This window comes from Salvelinus alpinus, chromosome 13, assembly GCF_045679555.1.
Source record: "Salvelinus alpinus chromosome 13, SLU_Salpinus.1, whole genome shotgun sequence".
NCBI lineage: Eukaryota > Metazoa > Chordata > Actinopteri > Salmoniformes > Salmonidae > Salvelinus > Salvelinus alpinus.
Window position 1 is genome coordinate 36,570,414 of NC_092098.1, and position 15,890 is coordinate 36,586,303.

The window sequence follows — 15,890 nt, forward strand, 5'->3', positions numbered from 1 at the left end:
AGAGTAGGTTGTCTTTCTGGAAGGTTCTCCCATCTCCACAGAGGAACCCTAGAGCTCTGTCAGAGTGACCATTGGGTTCTTGGTCTCCTCCCTGACCAAGGCCCTTCTCCCACGACTGCTTCGTTTGGCCTGCCGGCCAGCTCTGGGGAGTCTTGTTGGTTCCAAACTTCTTCCATTTAAGAATGATGGAGGCCACTGTTCTTTGGGACCTTTAATGCTGCAGACATTTTTGGTACCCTTCCCCAGATCTGTGCCTCGACACAATCCTATCTCAGTGCTCTACGGACAATTCCTTCGACCTCGTGGCTTGGTTTTTGCTCTGACATGCACTGTCAACTGTGAGACCTTATAGACGTGTGTGCCTTTCCAAATCATGTCCAATCAATTGAATTTACCACAGGTGGACTCCCAAGTTGTAGAAACATCTCAAGGAAGATCAATGGAAAAAGGATGTACCGGACGGAGCTCAAAGCAAAGTGTCTGAATACTTAAAATAGGGTATTTATTTCATTTTTAATAAATTTGCAATAATGTTTGCTTTGTCATTATGGGGTATTGTGTGTAGATTTGAGGGGGGAAAGGATGTAATCAATTTTAGAACACAGCAGTAACGTTAACAAAATGTGGATAAAGTCAAGGGGTCTGAATACTTTCCGAATGCACTGTATATAGTCACATACACTGGATAGGTGCAGTAAAATGTGAGTTGGCTATACAGCACAATCAGATCTGGACCAGGCTACATACTGAGCTACTTGTTGATGTGCAGGTGGATGTGTCAGGGGAAATCTCCCTGTGGCAACATGGCGGCTCAGAGCCTGGAAGCACCAGACTATTACTTTGTCGTCGAAGTCTCAAACAAGTACGGCTCAAATTTTCTGCATTACATCTGTGTGTATAGGGTGTAATTTTTGTCATTGTGTGCACACAAAAGGTCTGCTTGCATATTAACTGGACAGTGCCTTGTGTTCTTCTTTAGGGGTATAGATTTGAGTACGTACTGTGACTATGCGTTGCGGTTTATACTCCACGTGCATGGATTCCCATTGGACCCCAGCAGAGGCCTTTTCTACATGCTGGTGTGTTCCCTGTGTGCGTCCCTATTCCCTATAAAGTGCACTAAATAGGGTGCAATTTGGGATGCAAACACATAACATAACTCTTTCTGCACTGTTGTCAAGTATTACATTTGGTTGACCTGTCTTTCTTCCTCCAGATGACTCTGGCCACCATCGTAGGAATCCTCTTCTGCTTCATTGTGTATAACTGCTGTGGTCCAGGCTTGAAGAATCTGTTAAAGGCAGCCTACCATGCCACCAAGCACAGGAGCCACGCAGCGCACGGTAAACCACCCCAAAACCTTATCTTTGAGAATGACCTGTATATTCAGTGATTAGTTGACTGCAAACAGTCGTACCTCAAAGTTAAAGTGATACAGTGCATGCTCCTTGTGAATGGGTTTAGTAATCAACCGCTTACAGCGATCAAATTGTTCTGATGTGACTATAAGAGTGAACTGTATTTCTTCTGACATTGTTCATGGTTTTATATCTGATGCTATGTACTGAAGAGGGTGGCATCTGTGTTTCAGAATCCGATGTCTCACTGGCACCTAGTATAGGGGAAGGATTTCACAGATCCAAGGATTCAAGGCAGGGCTTAAGCCTAACATCTACTAATTGAAAGAAGAAAAAATATCACCATAGTTCACCATTCACTTTATTAAAAAAAGAGGCAGTGTTAACATGGAATTTTAATTAGTTTCAGAATAGGAAAAGGTTCTTTGTTCTGAGGTCTAATGTACTGAACAAATTCAAATGTTTTAAAATAAAAACCAAACAATACACACTCTGGTAAAAAATCTTGCCCTCAATATCACTTAAGTTAAAGGAAAACGCTGGTCAATCTCATACATTTTGTTTTAGATTCATTGGGTCATAGAGGGGACTTGGAGTGAAGACGTGACTGCAATATACACTATGTATGGACACAGAGTTAAGTGGGGGGGGGGGGTGTAACAGGGTGGGTCAGGGTTTGTCCTAGTTGGCATGCTGCGCGGTTGAGAAACACAGCTTCAATGTGTAGGGGTACGGACCACCTGGAAGAAAGGTGGGGGGAAAGTTAGCCAACTGTGGAGAGATGTTGTCGGGACGGAATAATACATTCTCATTAACTAGTCTGGGGTGAATTCCCAAAAACAAAGAATTCTTAGCATTAAGATCAGTCAACATCCGCAGCGTTTACCATGAATGTGATCTCTGTGAACGTTTGGTAAATTGCCTTTTAAAAAGGCTCATTGTCAGTAGGGTGGTGCAGCGCCTTCGAATGAATCCCGGACTGATCTTAGTACTAAAGATAATGTTTTTGGGAAAGTCACTCCTGAATGACAGACTAGTTACTGTGTGTTTGCTCACCGTTGGTATCATTAGCTGTGGTGTTGTTATCGCAGTCTGAGTACTTACTGGGGTTCTTCATCTGGTAGTGGTTCATCATGGCCAGAGCCTCCATGGCGTCGTTTATAGATTCCCACTCCAGCAGCCCGGATGAGCTCCGCTCACCTGTCGCGCCACCCGAGGCGAGAGACACACATTCCAATTTATTGACACTGCAGCATCAAACCAATGGGAACTCACTCCAATTTAAAAGACCAGATGCAACATAATTCATGCAAATAAAGTTCATATTACTCACTCTTTCCAGTGAAGAGTTTGATGTTAGATGGGTTCTTCACACTAAGTTCCTCACAGACCTGAAAGGATAGATAAAGGGTTTGTTCATGAGAAATGCATTTTCCACCCACACACAAACTAAGTAAGCCAAACTTGTCAAGATCAACCCTCCAAGAGAACCAACAGCCCAATTCAAAGCTTCCAGCCCCAATCCTCTCCAGTTGTCTTACCCCGTTGAAGACCTCCACGGAGATGTCGGGCTGCCCGTTGAAGAAGTGCAGGACGTTGCTTGGGTGCTGAATGCGGTTCTTGGCCGCCTGCTCCGGGGAGGTGAAGCGGTTGTTGCGGGAGCCATGGAAGTCCTTGAAGCTGCTGGAGCCATCCTCCAGCTCGTAGGACTGACCAGGCATGATGGCCTGCTGCTTGGACACACTGTGGACAGAGGATGGACAACATGTTGCATCAATGTGTTTCTAGTCAGTTTCTATGGACATCAATGTGTATGCAGAGTTTGAAAGCAGCACTGACCAGACGTTGAGCTTCTGTTCAAACAGGAAGTTGTTGTTGAGGTGGCTGATGGCGCGATCCACAGCGTAGCAGTCGCCCATCTCCACCATGGCTGCCCCCGGCTTACTCTTCATGAACTTCACCTGAGGACAGAGGGGGACAGGGCTCAGAAACCCTATCCTACTATCCAGTGGTGTAAAAATAATTAAGTAGTACTTTTTAAAGCTGTTTTGGGGGGTATTTGTACTTTACTATTTATATTTGACAACGTGTACTCCACTACATTCCTAAAGAAAATTTGATTTTCTCCAATACATTTTCCCTGACACCCAAAATTACATTTCGAATGCTCAGGCAGGGCAGCAATATGGTCCAATTCACACACCTATCAATATTATGCGTTGTCATCCCTACTGCCTCTGATCTGGCAGACTCACTAAACACAAATACAGCATTTGTAATTGAGTGTGCCTGTCTGTCCTTAAGTGAAAGTCACCCAGTAGAATACTACTAAAGTAATTTTCTATTAAGGTATTTTACTTTTACTCAAGTCCGACAATTGAGTACTTTTTCCACCACTGCTACTACCCACCTCCAACATGACCATAGAACCTTGTTTTCACCAGTCTATACCCACAGCAAGAACATAACCCTGAAGAGTCTATAACCTCCGCCTCAGTAATGCACCATTCCCATCTGAACTCACCCGCTCCACATTGCCGTAAAGACAGAAGACGTTGAAGACCCTGTCGGCGTTGATCTTTGCGGGCTCCAGGCCGTACACCATGACAACGGGGGAGTCAGCGTGGGCGCTGTAGTCACCAGGGGGAGGTGGGCCATGTCCATACCCAGGTCCCCCGTAACTGCCGCCACGTCCGCGGCCACGCCCTCCCATCAGAGGCCCCATGCGGCGACCACCCTCGTAGTGTGGAGGAGGTCCGTAGCCGCTTTCATCATGGTAGCCGTGATAACCACCGGTTGGGCCGCCTTGTGAAAGAAATGGATAGACAGAGGTGATTGGGCAAACCGACTCAAACCATTACTGGAGTCATTCTAGACATCCCAACAGAGTTGACCTGTGACGCTCATAGTACAATGAACGTCTCTGCCTACCATACTCTGGAGGATGGTCTCCTAGTAGAGCTGGCTGTCTCACACGCTTGTTGGGGTTGGCATTGGGATCTGAGGGCAAGAAACAGCAATAAAGTGAGCCCCTGACTCCTGATAAGACAGTCTATCAGTGTGTCAAAAGGGGCACATCTACAAACTATGGGGCAGTGCTGTGATTAACATGCACAAGAAGCTGGGTAGAGATATTGAGCGTGTTAAGAAAATCATATGTATTTGTTACCATAACTACAAAATGTAACATACTGGAGATTTGTAGGAGGATTTAACATTAGCACGGCAAATGGAATAGATACTCTTACACACTAATACTCTTAACCACTCACACACCTTGTGAATTGTTCCAATTGCCTTCAGCGTCAGCATCTGTACAGGTACATACACATAGTCAAAACCAAAACAAATTATGTACAAACTAAACTAAAATGATTCTACCAAAAGAAAGGCTCAATACATGTATTAGAAAAATATTATATTGTGCAGGATGTTTTAAGAAAGCAGACTAGAGCACAACCCCGTGGCAAAAACAAATTGAAACACTAACGGGCTACATGAATTAAGATACATTTTTAATTCAGAATTATTTTACTCTTTATTGAGCTATTAAATGTAGACATCAAAACAACTGATTGATTCTAGCATGATTTGAGTTTCCTAGTCTGACAACAAATGCATGGTACCCCACCCATGGGCCACAAAGTCTGAAATACAGTTGACAGAAAAACAAAAACCAGGCCTGGAATTTCATATTGCCATTGCCTGGAACACTGGACCTATTTTGTGTGAATGAATATACTGAGTTTACAAAATATTAGGAACACCTTCGGTATGTACTCTACAAGGTGTCAAGCATTCCACAGGGATGCTGGACCATGTTGACTACCACAGTTGTGTCAAGTTGGATGGATGTCCTTTAGGTGGTGAACCATTCCTAATACACACAGGAAATTGAGCGTGAAAAACCCTGCAGCATTGCAGTTCTTGACACACACAAACTGGTGCGCCTGGCACCTGCAATTTAAAAATATTTTTTTTACCTTTATTTAACTAGGCAAGTCAGTTAAGAACAAATTATTATTTACAATGACGGCCTATCCCGGCCAAACCCAGATGATGCTGGGCCAATTGTGCTCTGCCCTATGGGACTCCCAATCATGGCCAAATGTGATTCAGCCTGGATTCGAACCAGGTACTGTAGATGCAGTGCCTTAGACCGCTGCGTGACTCAGGAGCCCAACATACCCCAATATTTTGTTTTGCCCATTCACCCTCTGAATGGCACATACACAATCCATGTCTCAAGGCATAAAAAATCCCTCTTTATCCAGTCTCCTCCCTTTACACTGATTAAAGTGGATTTAATAGGTGACATCAATAAGGGATCATAGCTTTCACCTGGATAGTATGGACTACCCAACAACAAAGAAATGTCCTAAAATGTCCAGCTTTCTGTGATTTTACAAACTACGTCAGCTTTTACATCTAACCGTGGTCTGCCTCAATGTGGAAAACTAGATATTTCCATGTTGCTGTGAGACTACACATTTCTATCTTAAAGAGCACTAGCAGAAATCTGAGGAGATTCCAGACCTGGAATTTGATGCATGAGTTTGATAAAAGTCAACGATTCACATATGGGGTTGACAAAGTCAATCACAACAAACAATTTACATTACAATCATTATCTATTACCAGGTCAGTCATGTCTCTTTACATGTACAGTGATCCCTCGCCACTTCGCGGTTCACTTATCGCGGATTCGCTATTTCGCGGATTTTCATAATGCATTTTTTATTTTTTTTTGGTGCATTGTGCTCTGCATTCTGATTCGCTAAAAACTCACTCCCGCTTCTTGTATCAAAACATGCTACGAATTGTGCTATCATTTTGTCGTCTCGTGCAGTTATGTGTACGTACATAAAACAGCTTGGCAAATTTACATTAAGTTGGCCAGGAAGGAAGGAAGGACTAACGCTTGGTCGCTTAGCAACCATGGTGCGAATGGCCACTGAACTTAAGCGAGTAGCTGAGGAATGGGACCCTTTGATGAGCCGTTCATTACAGTTCTCCAACGTAATCGATGGTGGCATGTCGGTGTACAAGGATCTTTTTGCAAAGAAGAAAAAAGAGCGACAACAGCTGCCTATCACTATGCTCTTCTCCCGAACAAACACACCTGCACCGCGGGCTTCAGAAGAAGAGAACACTGCAGAGCGCAGTCAGGATGCAGCGGCCCAGTCTGAAGAGCAGTGAAACGGCCTACACGTGAGTCACTGTATTTGTATACATGTAATAGTTGCTAATTGTAAAAAAAAAAAAAGTTTTCTATTTCGCGGATTTCACTTATCGCGGGTCATTTTCGGAACGTAACCCCCGCGATAAACGAGGGATTACTGTACTTACAGCACCAAGCACGGAGAACACAGGATGCAGAGGGCAGGTAGGGGGGCACTCTTCAGCAAGGATCCTACCCGCCAAACCTGTGACTCCAGCTTCAACTCAGTTTCCACCTTTCCCCACCACCAGAGAAAGAGCATCCACCAATCTTCCATGCTTGGCTTCAAGTTGCCGTCGCTTTGTTTTTATGGGTTGCCATTTGAGGCAAATTTCCAGCTTACCGTGCTTTGAACGCAAAGCCGGAGGATATTTGCACCGTTTGATTGAGGCGTGTCTTGTCGTCAGACACACAGAGCCAAACCTGCATCACACGGGAGGCGTTAGAGGTATCACTTACGGGCCAGTTCAGAAAAAGAAAAAAAACAACGTAGTAGAATCAACAAGAACAGCACGGAAAAGAGGGGAAATGGGAGGGGAAGGTAAAGGGGAAAAAACAGCACCTGAGTCCATCAATGCAGAGAGAGCTTTGGGAAAATGCTGAAGTTTCTATCAGTCTGCCTCTGTGCTTGTATGCTTGGCGGGTGTTTGATGCTTGTGTCTTCGTGGTCCCCTTTTGAGTTTGTGGGGTGCGTCTTCTCATGTAAGTGGGCACACGTGCTGCTTGTTTGTTTTTTTGTACAATAGAGGTGGTCCCCCCATGGCGAAGTGAAAGGCATCTAGTGCTTGGCAGTAAAATCATCTGGAATGGCATTGTCTGCGTGGTGTGTTGTCATGGCGATTCAGCTTGGTGTGTCGTTGCCGTGAATATTCAGCTCGGTGGTGTGTTGTGTTGTTCAGCACAAGATGGGAGAGTGATAGCAAAAGGAAGCCCACACACCCAAGTCAAGAGATGGGATGGCATAGTGGTAGTTTGAGAAAAGAGTGGTCTCTCTCTGCCTCTGTATATTGTCTCAGTATGTAGTGTCATCTGTTCCCTTCTTAGGATGTTTAGAGTGTGTTTAGAAAACTCCTCTGTTGCTCACTGAAGTGGTTGTGTCTGACAGTCAGATCCCGAGGGCTGGGAGGAGTGGCCTTATCGGCCACACACCAGACTCCCGCCCCCATCACACAATGTGTTTTGTCAAAAGGTGAGATCTTCAGCATTCTGGAGATGAGATATGCTGTACTTGTAAGAGGATGGATGGCTATAAATCTATTAGATCAGTCTGTGGTGGTGGTTAATGCTGGGTGTCTGCTCACAATTGACTCTTGGGGTGTCTCAGGCCCTTACCATGATCAAAACAGGACGGCTACTTTCCTCAAACCAACAGTGGGATAAAGAGTAAAATGTTTTTCCCTTGCAGAAGTGGAGAGTGGGAGTAGGGAGTAGGAAGTATTGAGAGTTGAGGTTGTGTGAATTCCAGTGTCTGTTGCCCCCATTGTGTCCGATGTTTACTGAGGAGCTGGTTGGTTTGGAGTACCAGTGGGTGGGTGCTGTTTAGGGCTGTAGTGGAGTCTGTATGAGTGTGCACAGTGAGGACACAAATGAGGAGCACCTCTTTCTCAAGGGGCAGCCAGCCGCACCTTAACACCTGCACATTAACAGGGACCATCTAAACACATGGGACAGCTGTTCTTTCACCTGTTACCTCAGTGTCAAGTGTCTGAAATGAAGATGTGGCCATGGTGGACATGAAACTACTAAGACAAATTCATTGTGGCTCATATGAGAATCTGAACTACCAATAAAAAAAAAAATCACCAGGGTGATTAAATTGACTACCACTCCAACTAAAATTGTGTTCCCTTTTGCATAAAAGGGATCAGGGCATATGGCTAAATGCAAGGAAAATCACATGCTGTTGCACTGTGTCCCATTAGATGCCAAATATTCTGCACTTTAAGAGGTTGAACTAAAAGAGCAATGTATCTACCAAGCATCATACATCACTGAAATTCTATGATTTTATTTTCGCACTCATGGCAGCACAGCATCTCCAAATGGAGACAGAATGCCACAAGAAACCCTACTTGGATACAAAACATCCATCCACAAATGGAGTAAACGACTGACTGACAGGTCTTAAACTGGACTTCTTGAAAGTTCCAAAAATACCATTGAACAAATGTCTCTGCAATGTTCCTAATGAAATAAAATTAAGGGATAATCCACTAAGTCTTATGATTAACAGTGTTAACACTAATATATCCAGGACCTATATACTAGGCGGTGACAAAGGAAAGCCCCAGAAATGGTTAAAGACCTAAGTCATAGACTGTTTTCTCATCTACCGCACGGCAAGCGGTAACGGAGCGCAAAGTCTAAGACCAAAAGGCTGCTTAACAGCTTCTACCCCCAAGCCATAAGACTGCTGAACAATTAATCAAATGGCCACTGGATTATTTACATTGACACCACCCCATTTTTATTTTTTACACTGCATAGTCACCTCACCCCTACCTACATGTACAAATTACCTCAACTAACCCCCGCACATTGACTCAGTACCGGTACCCCCTGTATATAGCCTCTATTGTTACTTTATATAATTTGTTTTACTTAAGAAAATATTTACCAAATAAATGTAACTCTTTCTTGAACTGCACTGTTGGTTAAGGGCTTGTAAAGTAAGCATTTCACATAAGGTCTACTACACATTGTATTCGGCGCAGGTGACAAAGTTTGATTTGATGTGAAAAAATCTTTGAAGAAATTTTTCATTTTGTCATAAGGTTCCTAGCAATGTGAAAATCGTTCTGGAAATCTGACTACAAAACTCTCTCTGGGCTGACTGGCTGGCTAACTAGCAAACGTAGCTACACACAATAACAAAGTAAATTTTATGTGAAGTAGCTAGCTAGCTGTAACATTGCCAAAACAACTATCAATTTAGGAGTCTCTCACCAGGTTCAGCTTGCAGTTCCTCTCTGCCCAGAGCAAGTGCAGAGTATGATGCTATGTTTCCCAGACACAGGGTGCATTGCAAGATGGTACTTGAAGGGGACACTGAGCTGAATAACTTGGTACACTGTTTAGATTGAGCACATCTAAAATAAATATCTACTTTGTCATGAGACAATATAAACGGATGGATGTATGTCCATACTCTTCCTGGACCCCAGGAAGATTAGCTGCTGCTTTGGTAGCAGCTAATGGGGATCCATAATAAATACATATACCACCGACTGGCTGATTTGATGATCTGAAGTGCAGGTAATGTTTTTTTTAAATGAAATGTGAGCGTGTGTTATCTCCAGTGACGAGAACCATGTAGCTATGACACGTTCCTACATGATTTTCCTGATGTCACAGACGGAGCATTTTAATTTGACCCCGATAGAACATAGGAGTTTAATTTCTGGGGTGGATTATACCTTTCACTTCACCCCCCCCAATGTCAGGGAATCTTGGTCCATGACAACTACAAGGTCAGCGGTTGTCTACCTCCCCCTGGCTAGAATAGAAACTTACAGACACTTAAGCCCCAAGGAACAGATTTGAATGCCAAAACCTGACCTTAACTGTGATTGACTAATCAAAAGAAAGAAATAACCAGAACTGTATTTTGCAAACAAAATCTCCAATATGTTTAAGAATAACGGATGCATGGGCATTCCAAGTGAGACGCCTAGGGTGCAACACAGTGCTTGGGTGCTGACAGGAGGTTGATGTGTGGAAGTGAGGTGTGACATGCACTGCAGGGAATGTGAACCTGTGTGATGAGACCCCAGGTGCTTCACTGTGGCATAACTGGGAATGCATCAGTTTACCCATGAATGCATGCAGTGGTCTGCAATGCAGACGATTCAACATGCAGGAGCATGTGCTGCAAAATGGCTGCCCCTCAAGGTCACTCCTCGTGCCCTTACTGCACGTCTGTGGTGTTGAGAGAGCATGAGGACACAGGGTGATGCGTCACAGACGTAGTGCCTCTGAACAGCTTCCGCTGCTCGCTGTGGTTGTGGCCAAAGTTACCGTGGAGCAGGGCGTTCAAAAGGCACTACAGCCGGAGGCCTGGGACCCTACCCATCCCACAGTGTCATTAGAGCAGAAGGAGGAGAGGAAGGATAGGGGGACAGATTGAGGGGCCGTGTGTGTTTTACCTTGGCCACTCAGGTTGGGGTTTGTGTAGTCCCAGGTGTCCTGGTCATTCTTGAACACATTGAGGCGGGTTGGCTGTGAAGACAGACATTCAAACATTTCATTATTTTGCCCATACGTGTTCCTTCAGTGAAATGAACCCAGTGTTTAGATGGACAAATGGAGATAAGCATGTAACCACTCACCTTGGCGTACTCAATCTTCAGTGTGCAGCAGCCAGAGTAGATGTCTGCCCCATTTAGAGAGGCTTTCGCCCTCTGGGCACTTTGCACAGAGTCAAATGTATGGGAAGTGAAGGAAACTATGGATAATAAAAGCATTTGCGTACTTTACACATTCCATGTTCACCTTGTCATTCAAAGCTCTGCTCACGAAAACAACGAACACTTGTTACACAATTAGACCTATATCAACAACAAATAATAAACAAATATTTACTAGCTGCCACCTGCAGACGACTTGTCAGGTGTGCTGACAGAAGCTTCAAGTGTGGAGTGAATTAAGATTGTGTGGCATGGACTGCAGGGAATGTGAACCTGTGTGTGGTGATGAGATCCTTGGTCCGATACACATTTTTGAACAATGAGATTTTGAGCAAAGGATATTCCACCATGGCCTGAACTCCATTCTTCCTGAAGATGACGATCCTTTGCACAGGCCCACAGTTGTTACAGACGGTATACAGCACATCCTGCAGAGCAGAGAACCAAAATAGTTTGATTGAAGGACCAGTGCAGTCAAACTTGATTTTCCTGTTTTATATATACAGTACCAGTCAAAACATTTGGACACACCTACTCATTCAAGGATTTTTCTTTATTTGTACTATTTTCTACATTGTAGAACAATAGTGAGGACATCAAAACTATTAAATAACATATGGAATCATGAAGTAAGCAGAAAACGGTTAAACAAATCAAAATATATTTGAGATTCTTCAAAGTAGCCACCATTTGCCTTGACAGCTTTGTATACTCTTGGCATTCTCTAAACCAGCTTCATGAGGTAGTCACCTGGAATGCGTTTCAATTAACAGGTGTGCCTTGTTAATTTGTGGAATTTCTTTCCTTAATGCATTTGAGCCAATCAGTTGTGTTTTGACATGGTAGGTGTGGTATACAGAAGGTAGCCCTATTTAGTAAAAGACCAAGTCCATATTATGGTAAGAACAGCGCAAATAAGCAAAGACAAACGACAGTCCATCATTACTTTAAGACATGGTCAGTCAATGCGGATAATTTCAAGAGTCGCAAAAACCATCAAGCACTATTATGAAACTGGCTCGCATGAGGACCGCCACAGAAAAGGAAGACCCAGAGTTACCTCTGCTGCAGAGGATAAGTTCATTAGAGTTAACTGCACCTCAGATTGCAGCCCAAATAAATTCAAGTAACAGACACATCTCAACATCGACTTTTTTAAAAACCTTTATTTAACTAGGCAAGTCAGTTAAGAACAAATTCTTATTTTCAATGACGGTCTCGGGAACAGTGGGTTAACTGCATTGTTCAGGGGCAGAACGATACATTTTTACCTTGTCAGCTCGGGGATTCGATCTTGCAACCTTTCAGTTACAAGTCCAACGCTATAACCACTAGGCTACCTGCCGCCCCAGAGGAGACTGTGTGAATCAGGACTTCATGGTTGAATTGCTTCAAAGAAACCACTACTAAAAGGACACCAGAATAAGAAGAGACTTGTTTGGGCCAAGAAACACGAGCAATGGACATTCGACCAGTGGAGAACTGTCCTTTGGTCTGATGAGTCCAAATTTGAGATTCTTGGTTCCAACCGCCGTGTGTTTGTGAGACGGAGAGTAGGTGAACGGATGATCTCCGCATGTGTGGTTCCCAACGTGAAGCATGGAGGTGGTGTGATGGTGCTTTGTTGGTGACACGGTCTGTGATTTATTTAGAATTGAAGGCACACTGAACCAGCATGGGTACCACAGCATTCTACAGCGATACACCATCCCATCTGGTTTGCACTTACTGGGATTATCATTTGTTTTTCAACAGGACAATGACCCAACACACCTCCAGGCTGTGTAAGGGCTATTTGACCAAGAAGGAGAGTGACGGAGTGATACACCTGACCTCAACCCAATTGAGATGGTTTGGGATGAGTTGGACCGCAGAGTGAAGGAAAAGCAGCCTACAAATGCTGAGCATATGTGGGAACTCCTTCAAGTCTGTTGGAAAAGCATTCCAAGTGAAGCTGGTTGAGAGAATGCCAAGAGAGTGCAAAGCTGTCAAAGGCAAACTACTTTGAAGAATCTAAAATCCATTTTGATTTTTTAACACTTTTTTGGTTACTACATGATTCCATATGTGTTATTTGATAGTTTTGATGTCTTCACTATTATTCTACAATGTATTTCCACACTGAGGTTGGAATAATACTGTGAAATTGTGAAAATGATAATGCCATTTTAGTGTAAGAGCTGTTTGAAAACTGGCAATGTCAGCCTGTTTTAGTGGGATTGAGTTGGGGCCTGCCTGCCTGGTGGTAAATTAGTTAGACTAATGAGAAAGACTCCAAATCCCTCTGCCAATAACATCTAGTTTTCGACCTCCCCACTTAGACCACACTGACAGTCCTTGCGAAATTCTTGCTTGAGAAATTGCTCTTTGCTGTGATGCTATTTTAAATTATTTTTGGCGGTTTTTATTGAAAACAATCACAGTAAGGTACTTCATTCTTAGCCAGAAATTATTTGATATTGAGACAAAAAAAATGGCTGAATTGGACCTTTAACAATGTGTAAAACAATGTGTTGCAGCGAGCCAAACAATGGTGCCATGTCATAGCAATGAAACAGCTGCCTTGTATAACAGTGGGTGTGTTACCGAGGTTATGGGGTAGATAGGGTTCATGATGGTGAGCAGAAGCACGTTATTGACGCTGCGTGAGTCGTCTGGGTCTCCGGGCCGGGAGATCTTCTGGCTGGTGGAGTAGTTGATGAAGGAGGGGTGCCCAGCGATGTAGACCTGGTTCTCAGCTGCGTAAGTCACAGCGTTGCAGGATCCATTCAAGTCCTCATACTCCACCAGGGCCTGGCGCTTCTTGGGCATCATGACCACATAACTTTGAAGAGAATGGAAGATTGAATAATTTGGTTTCTATACACTGCAATTAGGATAATGGGCTACAGGAACAAAATACATCAATGGTGCAAAATCTAAAATCTATCCAGTCCAAGAAAAGGCTTGTTCAAGTGTGTTGGACAGTCACCTGATGGTCCCAAACTCCTGCAGGGCTTCCACTAGATCTGCTTCCATGATGCCATCAACAAGGCCCCTGATGTGGACCACCGGGGAAGGGAGCGTTTTATGGGGGTCATCATAGCCCTCCTTACAAACAAGACAAAAAAGTTAGATTAAAAATAAAATAAAAAATTAAACACAGATGACCATACCACGATAATATATATACACACACATCCCCAGGGTGTGTTACCAATCAAAACCAAGCCGCCATTACTGACAGGCACCACCCCAGGGTACCAAAACAATCCTAAACAATGATGGGGTTGATATGAACAACACATAAACAGAATTTATAAAGTAGTGGGGGGCTTTGCATAAAGCCTGGTCTTCTTGAAAAGACAAGCCCGTGCATTAGTGAGTGGAATGGCTGCCTGCCAGCAGATTGTTAGCTGGCTAACGCTTGTCGTACATTCCACGTAGGCCCAAAATATCTTACGTTACCCCATACAAACAAGTGATATCATCACAAGGTTCTGGCCAAATGCATTGCGATGTTGGAAAATACTCGTAAACAAGTGTACTAAATTAATGAAAATGGTCACCAAGTATCTCCGCTTGGTTTTATTGGTGAGCCTGATTAACCTTCATCACACAACGCTAACGTTAGCTAACTAGAAACATAGCTAGCTAGCTTCATTAGCCCCACATTTGACAACAAAAACAAACTAGTTATCAATGTTAACGTTAATTATAGTTTATGATTTTGTATACAAGCTTAGTTGAACAAGCAAAAACGCCGGTTGTGAGGCTAGTTCTGCTAGCTAATTACAGTAACGTTACCATAGCTAACTAGTTCCGCCTAGCTTAGGCTCGCTCATGTTCAGCACTCATATTTTGCACACTTGAAGTTCCAAAACGCTGGCTATTTTTGTTTTACTGATGCATGCACCTTTCCTTCCCAACTAAATGGCGAGTCAATGCTTACCGTCGTCATCCCGTCTTCGGTTTTCTGTCTTTTCGTTGCTCTGCCACCCTCGTTGTAGTAGCGACCTGCTGCGGCGGCCATGTTGTCCCAGACAAAACCCTCAAATGGAAAATTGTAAAGCCGAGTGAAAAACTACAACGTAACACAAAGGAGCTCGCGCACACTTACAGTGGTGAGAGTGATCCTTCAATCTTTCACAACAGTGCGAGTGTGATACATTTCCCCTCCCCTAGTGTTTGGACGGTAGAAACGTTAATAGAAAAGAGGTGCGCACTGGAATGTTGCATGTCTAGTCTCTTGAATATTTTTGTTATTCAATGTAGCTAGCCAATGTTATATCACATCATATAATTAATACGTTTAACAATGTCTGTGGAATGTTAGCTGGGGATACTACAAGCACTACCATAATCGATACTACAACCACCACCAAATCGTTTCTCACAACCATATAAAAATCACATATTTAGGATTGCAAATCAATGGCTAAAGTATTTTGCTATAATGTACAGTTTGTCTGGGTTAAAGGGGATGGGCAAAGGTTTCCCTGTGAAAACTTCTTCATACAGCAGCTAATAAATCATAAAATTATATGCAATTATTTGGTCAGTACATGTTGTATCCTTGAGATCATAGGAGTTCATTCAGAATTAGGTGTGCTGTTGACTGATTATTCTTATTTAACCTTTAACTAGGCAAGTCAGTTATGAACAAATTCTAATTTACAATGACGGCCCAGGAACAGTGGGTTAACTGCCTTGTTCAGGGGCAGAACAGAATTTTACCTTGTCAGCTCGGGGATTCGATCTAGCAACTATTCAGTTACTGGCCCAATGCTCTCACCACTAGGCTACCTGCCACCCCAAAATTATACAACTATTTGATTTAGAAATATACTTTAAAGAGGTTACAAAAAATACTACACATTGAAATCAAGCCTAAACAATGTAAATCTCAATTAAACAATTAGCCTT

The 15,890-nt window shown here is 43.4% G+C and overlaps 2 protein-coding genes across 6 annotated transcripts in view; one reads left to right on the forward strand and one right to left on the reverse strand.

Moving 5' to 3' along the window:
• Positions 1-2,010, forward strand: part of LOC139537605 (cation channel sperm-associated auxiliary subunit gamma-like) — a 25,498-nt gene extending 23,488 nt beyond the window's left edge. The window contains exons 27-30 of one of the 2 annotated variants that reach the window (XM_071339100.1): positions 770-862; positions 980-1,079; positions 1,217-1,343; positions 1,592-2,010. In XM_071339100.1, coding sequence (XP_071195201.1) covers positions 770-862; positions 980-1,079; positions 1,217-1,343; positions 1,592-1,683 — 412 coding nt within the window. In that variant the 3' untranslated portion in view covers positions 1,684-2,010. The remainder of the gene's footprint in view (positions 1-769; positions 863-979; positions 1,080-1,216; positions 1,344-1,591) is intronic. The other variant, XM_071339101.1, reaches the window with a different exon arrangement.
• hnrnpl (heterogeneous nuclear ribonucleoprotein L) lies at positions 1,698-15,136 on the reverse strand. 4 transcript variants are annotated; one of them, XM_071339105.1, is made up of 14 exons: positions 14,917-15,136; positions 13,957-14,075; positions 13,572-13,809; positions 11,326-11,413; positions 10,908-11,002; positions 10,725-10,797; positions 4,635-4,670; positions 4,290-4,358; positions 3,883-4,163; positions 3,198-3,319; positions 2,900-3,101; positions 2,692-2,749; positions 2,463-2,558; positions 1,698-2,098 (listed from the first exon to the last, which is right to left on the reverse strand). In XM_071339105.1, exons 1-14 carry the CDS (start codon positions 14,995-14,997, stop codon positions 2,040-2,042), a joined length of 1,617 nt encoding a protein of 538 aa, XP_071195206.1. In that variant the 5' UTR covers positions 14,998-15,136; the 3' UTR covers positions 1,698-2,039. The 4 variants fall into 4 exon arrangements, with proteins under 4 accessions (XP_071195206.1, XP_071195204.1, XP_071195205.1 ...); XM_071339103.1 differs by having other exon boundaries at positions 2,415-2,558; XM_071339104.1 differs by having other exon boundaries at positions 2,463-2,567; positions 2,689-2,749.
• Positions 15,137-15,890: the final 754 nt, after the last annotated feature.

Bases quoted from the DNA above. Each gene is read 5' to 3' on its own strand.
- hnrnpl (XM_071339102.1), bottom strand. From the start codon at position 14,997: ATGGCCGCCGCAGCAGGTCGCTACTACAACGAGGGTGGCAGAGCAACG. The intron at 11,003-11,325 runs ATCCTTTGCTCA...CTTCCCATACAT, and splicing joins AGTTCAGGCCATGGTGGAAT to TTGACTCTGTGCAAAGTGCC. The intron at 4,164-4,289 runs GTAGGCAGAGAC...TTCTTTCACAAG, and splicing joins AGACCATCCTCCAGAGTATG to GCGGCCCAACCGGTGGTTAT.